At 38.3% G+C, this 15,771-nt stretch overlaps 1 protein-coding gene across 1 annotated transcript; it reads left to right on the top strand.

The window, feature by feature from the left end:
- Positions 1-425: 425 nt before the first annotated feature.
- Positions 426-15,737, top strand: plg (plasminogen). The gene is made up of 20 exons (XM_042503543.1): positions 426-530; positions 748-868; positions 2,912-3,047; positions 3,148-3,254; positions 3,522-3,636; positions 3,719-3,858; positions 4,271-4,391; positions 5,122-5,240; positions 7,858-8,020; positions 8,131-8,255; positions 8,367-8,526; positions 8,655-8,842; positions 8,937-9,085; positions 9,232-9,325; positions 11,638-11,752; positions 12,535-12,609; positions 12,700-12,840; positions 13,560-13,666; positions 14,106-14,251; positions 15,264-15,737. The coding sequence occupies exons 2-20, from the start codon at positions 820-822 to the stop codon at positions 15,423-15,425; spliced, it is 2,412 nt and encodes an 803-aa protein (XP_042359477.1). The 5' UTR covers positions 426-530; positions 748-819; the 3' UTR covers positions 15,426-15,737.
- Positions 15,738-15,771: the final 34 nt, after the last annotated feature.

The raw sequence follows: 15,771 nt of genomic DNA on the forward strand, positions 1-15,771 counted from the left end.
CGGCCCTAAAAATTAAGACACTAGCATGATTTTTCAGAGCTGAACAGTTGTGACTGTCCTCACACACACTGAACATCTAAAGTAGGTTATTTTGTAATCACATGTTTGCAGTTGAGGACATTGGTCCCCTTTAGCTGAAGATTAACTATATATATTGATCTCATTTGATCTAGATCACATAGTATTCATCAGTAGAATAAGAATATACTCTGTATGATTGCATTATAATTATATACACATTGCCATTACAGGACATGCAACCATTTACTTATGTTATAAATTAAGTTTGAACATTTCACAGAAGATGCAAGCGTGCTCCGGCTGGACACAAATGCCAGTGAGGTGATGAAGAGAGAGAATTGGCATGTTGATTACAAACAAAAGGTGACATGATATCAAAAGAGGTCAAAGCTCGTGAGAAGTCTCCTAAAATGTACCGTGACTGCTGAAAAGTACCAGATCAGCTGGAGGGGCCTGTGGGTGCATCTCTGCCCGCTCTCTAACTGACGGTGCTTCAGGACCCGAACAAGGTAAGACTTAAACCGATGCTACATTTCTATAAGAAGATTGAGTGATATTCACCGCATAACGGAGAGGATGAAATGCTGTGGTATTGCTGTGCAACATTTAGTGTTCCAAAATCTCCCATAAACAAGGTTTTTGACCTGTTGCTTTTTTTGCCGTCCTTGTCAGGGCAATGATTGACTAATGACTGAGCTGTCCTATTTATCTTCCCCGCCATGCTAGGAACCCAGTAACAATCGAGGAGGTACCGCAGTGACTTTGTCGACTATGAAATGCTAGTTTAAGGGCCTCACCATGGACCTGTACTATCTAGCTTTCCTCCTGGGAGCTCTGATCTGCACTGGTAAGATATATCAGCAACTTCTTCATAATTATGATTAGTTCTATTATAACTGCCATAAAATATATTTTTTTAAAAAAGACAGACAATATATTTGCTTTCCTGTAAGAGTAGCTCATCAGGAAACACTGTGATTAAATATGCTCTTTCAATATTCTATAATTATAAATAATTTATGAATGTCAAAATATCAAAACTATTTCTTATATCGGTTCACATTACATTTTTTATTTTTTTAAGATATTTTTGGGCTTTTGATGCCTTTATTGGATGGACAGATGGGGGGAGGGGGGAGAGAGGGAGGGAATGACATGCAGCAAAGGGCCGAGGCTAGACTCGAACCCGCGACCGCTGCGGCGAGGACACAGCCTTTGTACATGGGACGCCTGCTCCACCAACCGAGCCACCGGGCACCCCAGTAATGCATTCTGCTTAATGCATCATACCATGTCATTTTACAATTTAGACCAACAAGATAACTTCCAAATGTGTCCTTTTTGTTTCCCTGCTTCTGTGCCAGTTTGATCGGGGTAAAATTCCCATTTTCACTGAATCCCCTTACGCAATTCAAAGTTCACAAACCTCAGACTGATGCAGTTCAGAGCACAGACCTGCATGTGATAAAACTTCTATCCCAGAAACCTAATCTAAGATTAAATGACTCACTCAAAATCACCAATTTCAAGAAAAACAATACAATGACTTGTAGTAAAGTGCTTGAGTGTTTTCTTACCATGTTGTGCATTTGATATATATTTGTCCTGTGAGTGGACAGTTCAAGGTCACAATTACAACACTGTCCATCTTAGTCATTTTTGTCAACACTGGTTTCCCGGCACTCTGTTACAAATAATATGATGACATATCTCACCATTACCCAATTCCTGTTCATGTAGCATTTCATCCACATCTCATTCTCACATTTTAATTATAAAATCCTTGCAAAATTATTAAAAAAAAACCAGTTTCTAACAACAGAACATTAGTTGACTTGTGATTGTGAATCTGAAGACTATAAAACAATGAATTGTTTTAATCCGAAGTTGATTGAGAAATAGCAGATTAAATTACTAAACAGGAAGAAAATAAACATCACGTTTAATTCTTCCATTAGGACAATTATGTATGTATATGGTAAACATAGCATTTTTTTATATATGAACACTAATGTGATTATACATAGATTAATTTTGAAATTAATTAAAAATGTTAAATGTCCAGTCAATAATTTGTGCTCTCGATTGTGTCTCCTTTCAGTTTGAGTTTGTTAGTTGGAGAATTACAGCTTCTCAAATTATCTAAAATACACAGTTATTTCCTACTCTTTTATTTGTATTTTATATTTTATTGTTTTACTTAAATGTTCCTTCTTCTTTACTTGATACTTTGCTGAATTACTTTAATTACTTAATATTTAAAAATGCATGTTAAAAGAAATCTTTTTCTTTTTTACAATTCAGAATCAGAAATATTTTGTCGATCCTGGGGTGGAATTGTGATTCGTTAAAGACACTTTGGTGTAAGGCATAAAGAATATTAACAAAGCAGAAATAAGAAGTATGAAAAAAATAAATATGTAATATATTTTTATAAATATAATATATAAAATTGAATATGTGCATTATGCAACAATGTTTAACACAAGTCTGTAAAATATTATGAATATAGAATATGTGTAATTTGCTGAGTATGTCAAGTGTGTAAAAATATAGAAGTATGTGCATACATTATAAAACTAGTATGTAAAGTTTCAGTAATATAAAACTATGTTTTATGCTGTCATGTTCAACACAATACTATAAATGTTAATAGATTTGAGAATAATAAATATGTACAGTATACAGTGCCATTCTTTTTGTATTACACATGCCAGTGTCCATATGAAAGATCATGACTTGCAACTTTTCTCTGTTGTTTTATTAAAACATTTACTGCTATTTTACCTCATGCATGAAAGCTGAAACCAGATTTGTGCCTGGATCACATTAATGATATTTCATTTCCATATATCTGGCAGTTTACTGACATTTTTGTCTTTGATTTCAGTAAGTGGTACTGAGGTGGACGGCTACACCAAAACTGAAGGAGCATGGATCCTCTCGCTGCAGAGGAGAACATACTCAGCAAGCACTGCAGCTGAGTGTGCCACCAAATGTGACACTGAACAGTCCTTCACATGCAGGTAGGTTCACACTCAAATCCAACTCTTAACTTCAGATCACAATTTAACTTTTATATTTGAGGCTCAGCGTCCTGTCCTGACACCTGCTGTGTTTTCACAGATCTTTCATATATAATGAAAAGGACCAAGAATGTTTCACAGCAGCAGCAAACTCTAAAATAGAGACGCTTCTGCGCAGGAGGAGCACAGCTTTATATGAAAAAAACGGCAAGTCCCTTTGTCTTTCCAGTTATATAAGTCGTTTTTATGTCCTTTGTTTGTCTCCTATGAATTAAGGAGGAAGGTCTACATGGGTGCACTGTTCTCCAGTTTAATCCTACGTGATATTTAGCCCCCATTACATTGTGGTTAATGTTTAGCCCATGTTACGTGATCAGTGATGTTTGGACCGTGTCTGCAAACACAGCGAAGTGATTGAATGATCAAACAAGCAATGCTGATAGCGTCCTTTGGTGTATATTTTGTCTTGTTCAGGATACCTCCTGGAGTGCGTTAATGGAATAGGAACAGATTACAGAGGAACAAAGTCCAAAACAAAAACAGGAAAGGCGTGTCAAAGATGGGGAGCAAAATACCCACACAGGCCAAAGTATGTACTTGTGCATCATCACGTCACTTTACACATTACATTGTATCCCTTTACATCTTTTCAACAAATTTTTCTGCTGCAGCTACACACCGGAGACACATCCCCTTGCAGACCTGGAGTCAAACTTCTGCAGAAACCCTGACAGTGACAGCGGGGGACCCTGGTGTTACACCACCGACTCCAAAACCCGCTGGGAACACTGCAATGTACCCAGCTGTACCGGTAAAACTTATTTATTTTGAGTTATATTAATGATGCCAGGGCAGAAATACAAACTACAGAAGCAAAAGTATGCATGCGCATCTAATCCAAATTTAGAGGAGGTGCTGAAACAAAAGTCTGATGAGTTGTGTGGCTCAAAACGTCACAACTACTTTGGTGCATTAAATAAGTGAGAACTGGAGCCCTGCAGTGTGCGAGCCATTTTTTTGCCGTTTGGCAAATACAAACTACTGCTGTGTCATAAATCACTCTCTATTCTCCTGACTGAAATATTTCATGGTTCACCATCTAATTTGAATTTCCACATTATTCTAAAGTGTAAATTGTGCTGCACAAGGGGTCCTCAGAAGTGTCCACAGTTGACCATTACAGCAGAGATTGGTGTGATGTGTCTGTGCTTGTTCCTTTACAGAGGACTGTATACACTGCAGCGGTGAGAACTACAGAGGGAAAATCTCCACTACAGAAAACGGCTTCACCTGCCAACGCTGGGACTCCCAGAATCCTCACAACCACGGCTACATCCCCAGCGTGTAAGACTACAACGCTACAACATCAATCTATCATTCAAACACAAGCAGGACTTAAATAAGTAATAAATTATAGCAAATTATATATATAACACAATATAAAACAATAATAAATAACAGTTTGTACTTTGTGACAGGGGAGAGGTTTTCCTTGTCAGCCTTCTCCTTAAAAAGTGCGTTCTCGCAGAAATCTATTTATTTGAAACCAAACAACAACTTTTTTTCCTATTACCTTAACCAAGAAAACCCTCCGTACAAACTTCTCTTAACGGCAGTTTTCGAATGCCCGCCACCACGGACACAAAAAGTGAAAAAGCAGCTCAAGCAAGAGAGTGCTACTGTGTTGCCAATTTCTTACCTACACTGTTTTCAGAAATATATTTCAGCTGACCGTTTAACTGTAATTCAAGATTGTTCGTTACCAGCTGGCCGCCATCATCTCGTCATTACGTCACCTACCAGCAGCGTTTATTGGTCTGCTATAGCGTTCATGCGTGCATTTTGGTAGTTGTGGGTTTTCTATCTCTGGAGCAAATGAAAATGCAACAGCCCCTTTGCTCAGTTTTGACCAGTTTCACTACTACAGACGTCCCAGCTTTATTAAAAGACCATCTTTCCAGCAGGGAAATGCTTCCTTGACAATTTCTGACCAATGTATTCAGAAAATAAAACACATCTGCAAAAAGTTTAACAATTTTGTCCTATAACGCTGTTCAAATTATGCTTCGTCTAGCCTTCCAGAGAAGTTTCTTGAGGAGAACTACTGCAGAAACCCTGACGGAGACCCCAGACCGTGGTGCTTCACTACCAGCCCATCCAAGCGATGGGACTTCTGCAACATAACACGCTGCTGTAAGTCCTCCTATTTTAACATGACTTCTGTTCTATTTCACCATTGTAACACCTTAAACTACAGGATCTGTCATTTCCACACTTTTCATTGTTTGTCTTTTTAAGCAGCCATGAAATGCTTACTGGTAGTATGCAGTGTTGCATTTTGGAAGACAGGATGACACGTTGTCCACTCCTTAAACTTGAGGTCAAGGCTATGCAAATCTGGGGCTGTCTTTGGTATCTCCCAAAAAAAAAATTAAACTAATTGATCTAAGATGATTCAGGAACTGCATGGCTTATTTCTTACCTCAAGTATTTTGAGAAAAACTCAAACCATTTACATTATACAAGAGAAAGTTTCCAACCAAGCCACCATGCATAGTGTCGGCGGCTTCTCAGTGAGACACACCCCTCGCTACTCTACAGTGCCATCCTCTCGCCCAAATATGGTCACTTCTTGGCTCAAAAAACCACAATGGTGACAGGCAAAATGCCATACACCAGGCTTCCAAATGAAAGTCCGTCAACCAATAGGTGACGCCAGCTGCGCTGATTATTTTTACAGTTTATGGTGTCAAACAGTTATGCTGCTCATGATTGGTTGGACAAGAAGAACTTGTTACCATGGAGATTGCTACTGCGCAGACACTGGTTCCAAATACCAGCCAAGATGGCAGCAGCTGAATCTGTGATATTTCGGCTTCATTTTTTTACAAGAAGTGAGTGCAGACAGGTTTATGTAAGGTCACTGACTCTTACAGACAAAAACACGCTGCACAGGACACCTGAGAATGGGTGTGTCTGATGGTGTGATGTCACTTTGGCTGTGCGGACGCTCATGACTGTTCCTGATGCTGCTAAGAGTAGTTTTAATCACATATAAGAGTGAACGTGTCAAAATGTGTCCTCACTGCGCAGATCCAGAATTATGAAGACATGAAGCTACTAAATGCTTTTACAAGCAACAAGACAAATATCATTTCAGCTATAAGGGAATATAAGGGGCTACAGTTAAATAAGTACACTCTCCGTTTAACCTGCCGGGGTACCATTAAGCAAGATGTTTAATCACTTCCTTTTGCAGAACCGCGTATAAATATGTACACTCACCTTTAATCTGCCGAGCTACCCTTGAGCAACTTGATGTTTAAAATCATCTTGCTGCAGAATGATCAAGCTGGCAAACTGACCCCAAACCACAATCTGAGAAACAGAAGAGAAAAAAACAAACATTACAAAAACTTTAAAAGTCTTACAACATTTCGGTGTTGCTGCAATACAATTATTTCACAAAATAAAAAAGCTGAACATAGTAAATCATATCAAACAAAGCACAGAGGTCATAAATAACACACCTACTCACAGATACATTCCAGTCAGATAAGCTTGTTGTAACATAATGTCAATCATCAACAAAAATTATTGATAATGATGTTGGGTACATTTTTGTTTTTCAGTCTTATTATAATTTCACATTATTTAAAGGAATTATTAACCCACAAAATGAACGTCTGTATATCAGTTTATCATGATGTGTTCATAATACAACAAACTAATAAGGTTTTTGGGGGAAATATTTAAGTGTTTCTGAAGCTTTGAGCATATGTCTGGATAAATAAAACTTAAAGTATACTGCACGAGTTTTGTGAGGGTTGACTTCTGTTCTATTTCAGCACAGTCCATAATAGAGGCATGTGAGAAAAAAAAGTTTTCCTAGCAATTCAAGGTAAAAGCCCAGACACACCAAGAGAACAAGCTGCAAAGAACTAGAGGCATCAAAAGTCAACTGTTGCATTGCCTGTGACTCTGCCAAAAAGTTGCATATGAACACACCACAAAGACTCTGGGCAATGGCCAAAAAGCATTCTGTGCCTGCATGCAAGAGGAAATAACTCTCCATACCAGCAGGCGGCGGCCATCTGTAAATGTCCTTCAAACAGGGAAACCAGTGCACTGTCATGTGCTAATTAGCCTGTTAGCACATTAACAGCACAATCCACTGTTTAAAGAACAAAGCATATTTACCGTGTACAAAAAGGCAAGCCATCAGTAAACTGCTATTTCTGCTAAAGTGTTCAATGGCTGAAGAGCGACAGCGCTTGTTTACTGTCCTTGTTACCGCCTCTCTTCTTGAGTGCTGAGCTTTACCGCCAATCAGAGTGATTTCATTTACCAATGGGCTCGGCTGCTGCCGATTCAACAAACTGAAGTGGCTGAAAAAAGCAGATGAGTGCCGACCGTCAGCTTGTTGTCAAGGCATTAACATAACAAGATTCATTTCTGTAAAAATGGTTATTACTTCAACGTAAAACCTCAGGGAGCTAATTTGTATTAATCCATTTTTTTTCATTTAAATTTTCACTGAACATTAGTTTATAAAAAGTTGCAAGAAATTTGCTGTATTCGACATTTAAAGTTTCAGTTTTTATTAAACATTTTCTAAAGGCATTTAAACAAAGTACTGGGTTGGAGTTTGTTATATTCCAAATTCTAAATTTCAGCAGAAATAATTTTTATTTTTATTGGAGATGCTTCTCTGTTATCGTCCTCATTAAGTACTTATAATCAGTATCGGCATCAGCCCTGAAAAACCAATATCGTTCAACCCCTAATCCATATCATCTTCTGCGCTCAGCATCCGAGCCCCCCACCATCGTCCCGGAGCTGACCTGTGCCACCGGTGAGGGTGAAGCATACCGAGGCACACTTGCTGTGACCGAATCTGGGAAAACGTGTCAGAGTTGGTCGTCTCAGGCGCCACACAAACACAACCGCACACCACAAAACTATCCTTGCAAGTAAGAGCTACTGCAACAGGAAAGTGTTATTTTTCATGAGAGAGGTACTAACAGGATGCTGCCTTTTAATGTTGGGTTTACTAATGTGTGATCTAATTGCTGTTTGTCAGAGGCCTGGATAACAACTACTGTCGTAACCCCGACAACGAGAAGATGCCCTGGTGTTACACCACTGACTCTGAAACCCGCTGGGAGTACTGCAAGGTGCCGAGCTGTGGGGACGCAGCCAGACCAGGTATAACAATTATCAATAAAGATGATGTCTTGCCTAATTACCATAAAGCTGATAACAGTGTTGTGAATAGAGCATACTTACATCAGCCTGATTTCCTGTCTCGTGCCCCAGATGAGCCAGTCATCCCCCCAGATGAAGAAGACTGTTACGAAGGGAATGGGACGAGTTACCGCGGCGTAACATCAGAGACCATCAGTGGGAAAAGATGTCAGAGCTGGAGTGCCATGACTCCTCACAGCCACAAAAAAACTCCACAGAACTACCCCAAAGCGTGAGCATCAATCAGCAATAACAAGCAAAACCAGATTCTCTACTTGTTTGATTCTCAGGGTGAAAAACAAAACCTGGTACAATATTTGTTCCTGCTGTCCTGAAGTTCCAGGTTTTCTTTTTCAACAGGGACCTCAAGAGGAATCTGTGCAGGAACCCTGATGGGGACAGAGCTCCCTGGTGTTACACCACAGACCCCAGTGTCCGCTGGGAGTACTGCAACTTGGAGAAATGCCCCACCAGTCCTTCTGGAGGTGCAACACCCACAACCAAACCTCCTAATCCTGCCACCCCCACCCAGGGCACAACACAGAGAGGTAAACTTTTCAGCTTTTAAAATATGTGTTTGTCATTATTTTTGTTTGTGTCATCCTTTATTTGCCAACTTGTTTCTCTCTGATGCTGCGTTAGACTGTAAGGTTGGAAGTGGAGTTACATACAGGGGTCCGACCTCCATCACCATCCTGGGTGTGACCTGCCAGGCCTGGTCAGCTCAGAGTCCTCACCAACACAACAGCTTCACCCCACAAACTCACCCCACCAAGGGTCTGGACGGAAACGTAAGTGTGTGTTCCCTTTTTGGAACGCAGGCTTTTGAAGGGATAATATCATGTTTTGGATTAAATGAACAGATCAATGCTAAAAGCTGATGAATCATTAGCTTTCTTTCTGGTAAATTGACTGTTTTCTTCCATGTCACCATCAGCACTGCAGAAACCCTGACGGTGATGTGAATGGACCGTGGTGCTACACTACAGACCAGAACAAGAAATGGGACTACTGTCAGATCCCCGACTGCGGTACGTGAAAACTATTTGCATTTAAAGTTAATTTAAAGTAAGTTATTATTTGTATTTTTACAATTGAGTTTTCTACTTATAACGTATTGCTAACTGGAGAAAGACATGCTTTTGCCCTAACTAGGAGCAAATATATGAGGAAAAAAAGGGTAAACAAGACCCTTGAAACAACTAACCAGAAAAAAAATCAACATTTTTGTGCTTGAAATTGCATATGGCACTTGGGCTTGAACTGTTACTTACACCTCTTAATATTTTGATTTGGGTTTTTCTGAGCATCACTGTGAGGGGAATAGGTCTATGCATGTTATTGTGTGTGTGCTATTATCATGACAGCAGTCTTTTGCAAAGTGAATTCAGCATTTTATTTTCTGTGGTTAAGTTAGCTAATTTTGCTCAAGAAATATTGAAATGTTGCAGTAATTTAATGAAAGCCAGGTATAGTTACTTTTTCAAATTGAAACCACGGTTCCCAAATATCTTTATGGACTGAATTTCAAAACTTTTTCAAAAATTTTCAAGGATCCATAATACTTTTTTTTGGCCAACATTACAGGCATTTTTTTTCCTCAAACATATCAGATTCAAACTTCATGTATAATTTGCAATTTACAATAGGGAAGAGACAGTGGGGGAGAAAATAACGAAATGTAGGCTAAGTGATGGTAAACAAAACAGTAATAAAAATAATAATAACATATTTATTATTTATTACTTATTTATCTATATAGCACCTTTAAAAACAGAGTGTACAAGTGCTTTCTTGCAGAAACAGTAATACTGAGCTAAGGCTGGACAAAAGAGAGCAACAATCACAGCAACCCATCCCAATATGAATAAATGCTGTTCACTGCAGTTAACACAGAAATAATATTACTAATAATAGAATAGAAACACGGCTGGGGCAGAATAAAAAATAAATTAATTAAACGATAAGATGAAAAAAAAAAAAGCTTAAATAGATGAATAAAACAGACAAATTAAAATATAAATTAAAAAGACGAATTAAAACAGACATCCCATAAAAGCAAGTCTATAAAAATGGGTTTTAAGGAGTGATTTGAAATAAGTCACCATTGACACCTTTATGTTCTTGTAACTAATACTAATATTTTTCTGTCTTTTGTTATGTCATCAAGAATATCGTTATCGCAGCATTGTCCTGAAATACCGCGATAGTGTTTTTGGACCATGCTGTCCACCCCTCACAGTGAGGACAGGTGAACGGTGTCTCCACCGGGAACCCCGGGACCCCCGCCGGGGGATGAGCTGCGGGCCCCTGACGGCCTGGAGGAGGGCTGGCTCTGGTTTATCTGCTTTTAACGTTACTGTCCGCGTTGGCGACACAAAGCGGTGTAATTAACCAAAATTAACGTTCATTCTTTATAAGCAACAAAATTAATTTACCTTAAAAGCTCACGATGTCGGTCGGCTCGTGACCTGGATGATTTCTGTCGAGATGCTGAGTTTCCATTTTTTTAAGCTAGAAATTATCCTAAACTTCGGCAGCTTTCTGTCGTTTTGTCTTTTTCCTTCTTTTCTCTCCATTTTGAATCCGCGCCGTCACCTGTCAACAGCGCGCGCCCACCTGTGCCACATTAATAACCCCCCGTGCGAAACACGTGCGCTGCATGTAGTTGTATCTGGATTAAACGAAGCTTCAGTAAGGGACTGTTCTTTATTTGTCAGAGGAGGTGGGTGAACTGGATGTGACTTCTTTTTTGTTATTTTTTTTTTTACCCTCCCAAAAGTTACAAATAGGCTATTTTTCCTTGAGTCTCCCTGAGTGATTTGGGGAAAATGCATATACCAATTTAAATTAGTTGATGATTAAAAACGTACCCTCTGATGTTTGAATGTGAAAAGTTGAAGACGAAATCCAGTAGTTAAAAAAGCCTTATTTTAACTGTTCTCATGCCTGCATTAGTTGGTGCAAATGGTTTGTTTTTGATAAAATTTTAAATGAGATGTAGGATAAAGTGATTTTGATAGACTATAACTACTTTAAGCTTAAATTTGGCGATTTCTTTCTACTGTCACATTCAAGGACCTTCAGAATTTTGAAAATCCAATTATAATTTCTGTTTTTACAGTGTCTGGCTATGATAAATCGTCTGATTTTAAAGAACAGTTTTCTTTTTTTAAAGGAGAGTTTTCTTTTTAAAATGGTGGTAAAATAAATAGAAAACACAGCCATTTAAAGTTGCCTGCCCTTCATAGGCTGCTCGGCATGGCTGTAAATGACACCAGTTCAATCATTATTCAGTGTTTGCGTTTCATTCCCTTGTGATGACTGTGAACTTTCTTTGCAGCTGGGCTAAGCTGTGGGACGCCAGTCATCAAACCCAGGCGTTGTTTTGGCCGTATCGTTGGAGGCTGTGTGTCTAAACCTCACTCATGGCCCTGGCAAATCAGCCTCCGGACCAGGTGAGTAGAACAGGGGATTTACATCATTTGCAAAGAAAAAATTGAAAGAAATTGAAAGTATAAGCGATTATAATGGTTTTAAAAGATATCCACTTATCCAGAATAGTGTGAGGAGTCTTTGAGGGACTTAAAAACTACTTCAGGACAGCATTTAATGTTTCGAAATTACCTTTCAGGTTTTTCATACACCTTCAGTTAATTAAATTTTAGAAAAACTAATGGTTACCTCTGTGACCTGCGTAAAATGGGGCTAAACCATTATTTTAATAATCATTATATTTTAACTATGGAACTGTGGTATAATATATTTAATATGTAAAATAAACCACATTTTTTTCACAGAACATGACCCTCTTTTGTAATATAAAATACAATAAAATAAAATCCAAAATCCATCAAAATTACCAAAGGCTTCTTTTCTTGCATTGGGTTATATACAAAACTGCCTGTTTTATGGTAAAAACATTTACATTTTGGCCTTAAAATGAAAAAAAAAATTAAAAACAGTATTGAATCAAATACAGAGTATGTGTAAGGAAAATCATATTTTCTAGTAATGTTTCTGCAGTTGTAGAAATTGAGAAACCTTATATCAATAGTGAATGGTGTATAATTAGATTTTAAAGTAGCTGTTTATTTATTTACAAGTCCATGTTTTTGTAACCCCCTTGATATGCCACATCCCATTAGGTTTATCTATAAAATATTTAAACATCTGATATTAACAATATGTCTTGATTCAGTCCTACTTAAATACATTTCTGTGTGTATCTTTCTATCAGTTTTGGAGTTCATTTCTGCGGAGGAACTCTGATCCACCCTCAGTGGGTCCTTACTGCTGCACATTGTCTGGAGAGGTGAGAGAAATGATAATTAATCACATCTCAAGGCTAGATTCTGATAACCACTGTAACACTCATGTGTCTGTTTTTTTTCGTGTGCTGTAGGTCCAATCGGCCATCATCCTACAAGGTACTCCTGGGTATCCAAACAGAGAGAGCCAACGAGCCGTCAAAACAGGAAAAGAGCCTGGACAAACTGGTTCTGGGACCCAACGGAGCCGACATCGCACTGCTCAAGCTGCACAGGTAAACACTGGACCTGTAATCCTATTAACACTTTAAATATGATCACAGGTTCAAGTGATCATTATAATACTGATACAACTATCCTTCCTTTAGTTCTTCCACTGTATGCCGCTTATACTCCTACTCCACCACATTACGCAGACAAATATTGTACTTTTTACTCGACTGCTTCTTTTGATAACTTTGGTTATTTCGCAGATTTTGATTAATAACACAAAATATAATCAACAAATAAAATTATTATTATTGGTTAAAGGGACAGTTCACCCAAAAATTAAAAACATTTTCCCCTTTACCTGTAGTGCTGTTTATCTATCTAGATCGTTTTGGTGGGACCAAGTCATTGTTTTGCAAGTGACAATTAAGTCTCAAGTCCTTGCACTCAAATCCTGATTCAAGTCTCAAGTCCTAAACTTTGAGTTTCTAGTCCTAAACAAGTCACAAAATGTGATGCTATTTTTACGAGTGCTGATATTTTAAATTTACAACAAATACAAGCAAAGTTGTGTCTCCATCTGTAAATTTTGACCCACGTTGTGAATAATTTAGTTTGTTTCCTGTTGTTTGTTTTCTGTGATGCACATGTCCGTGCATGAATAATTATTTTCCAATAATATGATAATACATTATTCTATGAATGCTAATACTTTTGTACTTTTATTTAAGTTACATTAGGAACTGAGTACTTCTTCCACAACTGGTGTTTTGTGTGTCTTCAGCCCTGCACTGATAAATGACAAAGTCCTGCCAGCTTGTCTGCCCGAGAAAGACTACATTGTTCCGAGCAGAACCGAGTGTTATGTTACCGGATGGGGTGACACTCAAGGTACCGTACGTAGTGTGTATGCCTGTTCATGTACTGCTATCTTTGTGAGGACAAGCACATCAGAGCACCTGCAGACCTTAACCTTAATTAAGGCTTAAAATGACACAAAATTAAGGGCAGGCTGCTTTTAGTGACAGGCTGTTTACTGATATTCGTGCCCTCAGCCTCCACAGCACCAGCCTTTAATCCAAATATGGAATCCACAAACCAGTGGGTGACTTCACAGTGGCTACATCCATTATTTTTATACAGTTGACGGTAAAGACTTGTTTTTTAAGGTTAGAGACTGCAGTTTGTTAATAAGATCCTCACTATGTTAAAAACTGTGGCTTCTTTATTTAATTTTTTTATTATTCATATATATGTTTTTTTTAAAATTAAAGTTATGCCAGATATTCAGAAACTAGAATGTGGATAACTGTGTGGAGGTGTGTTGCAGGTACGGGAGGTGATGGTATGCTGAAGGAGACTGGTTTCCCTGTGATCGAGAACAAGATCTGTAATCGTCCATCTTACCTAAACGGCAGAGTCAAAGACCACGAAATGTGTGCTGGAAACATCGAGGGAGGAACAGACAGCTGCCAGGTATGAAACATTTAAAGAACTGGGGAACATTTTAGAAAATTATTTATCACTCACAACTTTAGCAGTATGTCTGTGTTACCCATCTCAGTCAGCCAAACATGCAAAAATTTGAAATTTGTATGCAGGTGAAAATATAATTCATCATAAATGCAGATTAAAGTTTGCATGGATAAAAGATAATTTCTCTCGTTCTGCTGCTGCTGCTGCTGCTGTAAAAAGTCCAGTGTTAGACTAACAATGTTATATGAATGCAATGCTAACTGACTAATGTAGTTTTTCTTTTAATGACTTCCTGTGCTCTAATTAATTAATGGAAAATTTGTTCTTTTCAGAAAACTCACAAGTAGTAACATACAGCCCTGGGAAATGAAGTGTTACCATAATTATAATGTCATTATCTGGAAGTAAAAACATTTAACCAAAATGTTGACTTTGACCAACTTTCCATTTCTTTAATGAATAGTACTTATTAAACACTGTCTGAGCCAGCGGTGTCACCAAGAGGGCGGCCTGAAACAACTGCCAGCATCCTCATTGGCCCCCCTCTGAAAAAAATAATTGGATGCCAACATTACTGTCTTAAAGAGGTTGTGACACGTTCATTTTTTTAAGGCCAGCAACTGAATATTACGACTGAAATTCAGTTATGGCTTCTTTTTTTCATGTGCCATCTGGCCACCCCTGGAAAAAAAATTCTGGGGACGCCATTGGTCACAGCAAGTTGCTTCTTCCCCTGATGTGGTCAAAGAGCTCAACAGTTCATTATTAAAATGTTGTAACTAATAACAATGACGGCCAAATGTGTAATATAAGACCCAGGTTAGGTAACATTTTGGATATACATGTTAAATTGCTTGTAAAAATTTAACCTATGTCTTTTTGTGTATATACTTTTTCCCTGTCTATATCACTTGAAGTTCAGTGACCTGAAACCTTTCTTCTTTCCTGCTTTGCTGGGGTTCTTTTTCCGTTTGGTTTTAGACTGAAACCCTAATATTTTTTCTCCCTGCAGGGTGACAGCGGTGGTCCTCTGGTGTGTTATGCCCAGAACAGGTATATCCTACAGGGTGTGACATCATGGGGTCTGGGATGCGCCAATGCCATGAAACCCGGCGTCTACGCTCGAGTCTCCAAGTTTATCGACTGGATCGAAAGAACCATAAAAGCCAATTAAAAAACTATTATCCACCTTGAACAAATGCAGTAACTTCAGCCACAGAATGTGATGTGCTTTTTGAAGGTAATTTAACATGTATATACTGTTCTGCTCCAACATGACTACTTAAGTTTGTTGCCTGGTATTACCTGATGTCAACGGGAGTTTGGTTTCCTGTGGTGGGAACACAATAAGCAGATCATTTTCATGGTTTTGGGATGTAAAGGTGTGTTTTCTGTAACGGCTAAAAAAATAAAACGGAGTGCAAAGGAAACAGTGAAGTCATGCTTTATAGAAAACAAATAAAATAAAATAACATTTAAAAAAAAAGACAACTACTTCTTTGGTTTTCACTCAGCTCAGA

The sequence above is a fragment of the Plectropomus leopardus genome, chromosome 16, assembly GCF_008729295.1.
Source record: "Plectropomus leopardus isolate mb chromosome 16, YSFRI_Pleo_2.0, whole genome shotgun sequence".
Classification (NCBI taxonomy): domain Eukaryota; kingdom Metazoa; phylum Chordata; class Actinopteri; order Perciformes; family Serranidae; genus Plectropomus; species Plectropomus leopardus.

Bases quoted from the DNA above. Each gene is read 5' to 3' on its own strand.
- plg (XM_042503543.1), top strand. From the start codon at position 820: ATGGACCTGTACTATCTAGCTTTCCTCCTGGGAGCTCTGATCTGCACT. The intron at 3,255-3,521 runs GCAAGTCCCTTT...TGTCTTGTTCAG, and splicing joins AGCTTTATATGAAAAAAACG to GATACCTCCTGGAGTGCGTT. The intron at 12,610-12,699 runs GTGAGAGAAATG...CGTGTGCTGTAG, and splicing joins GCTGCACATTGTCTGGAGAG to GTCCAATCGGCCATCATCCT.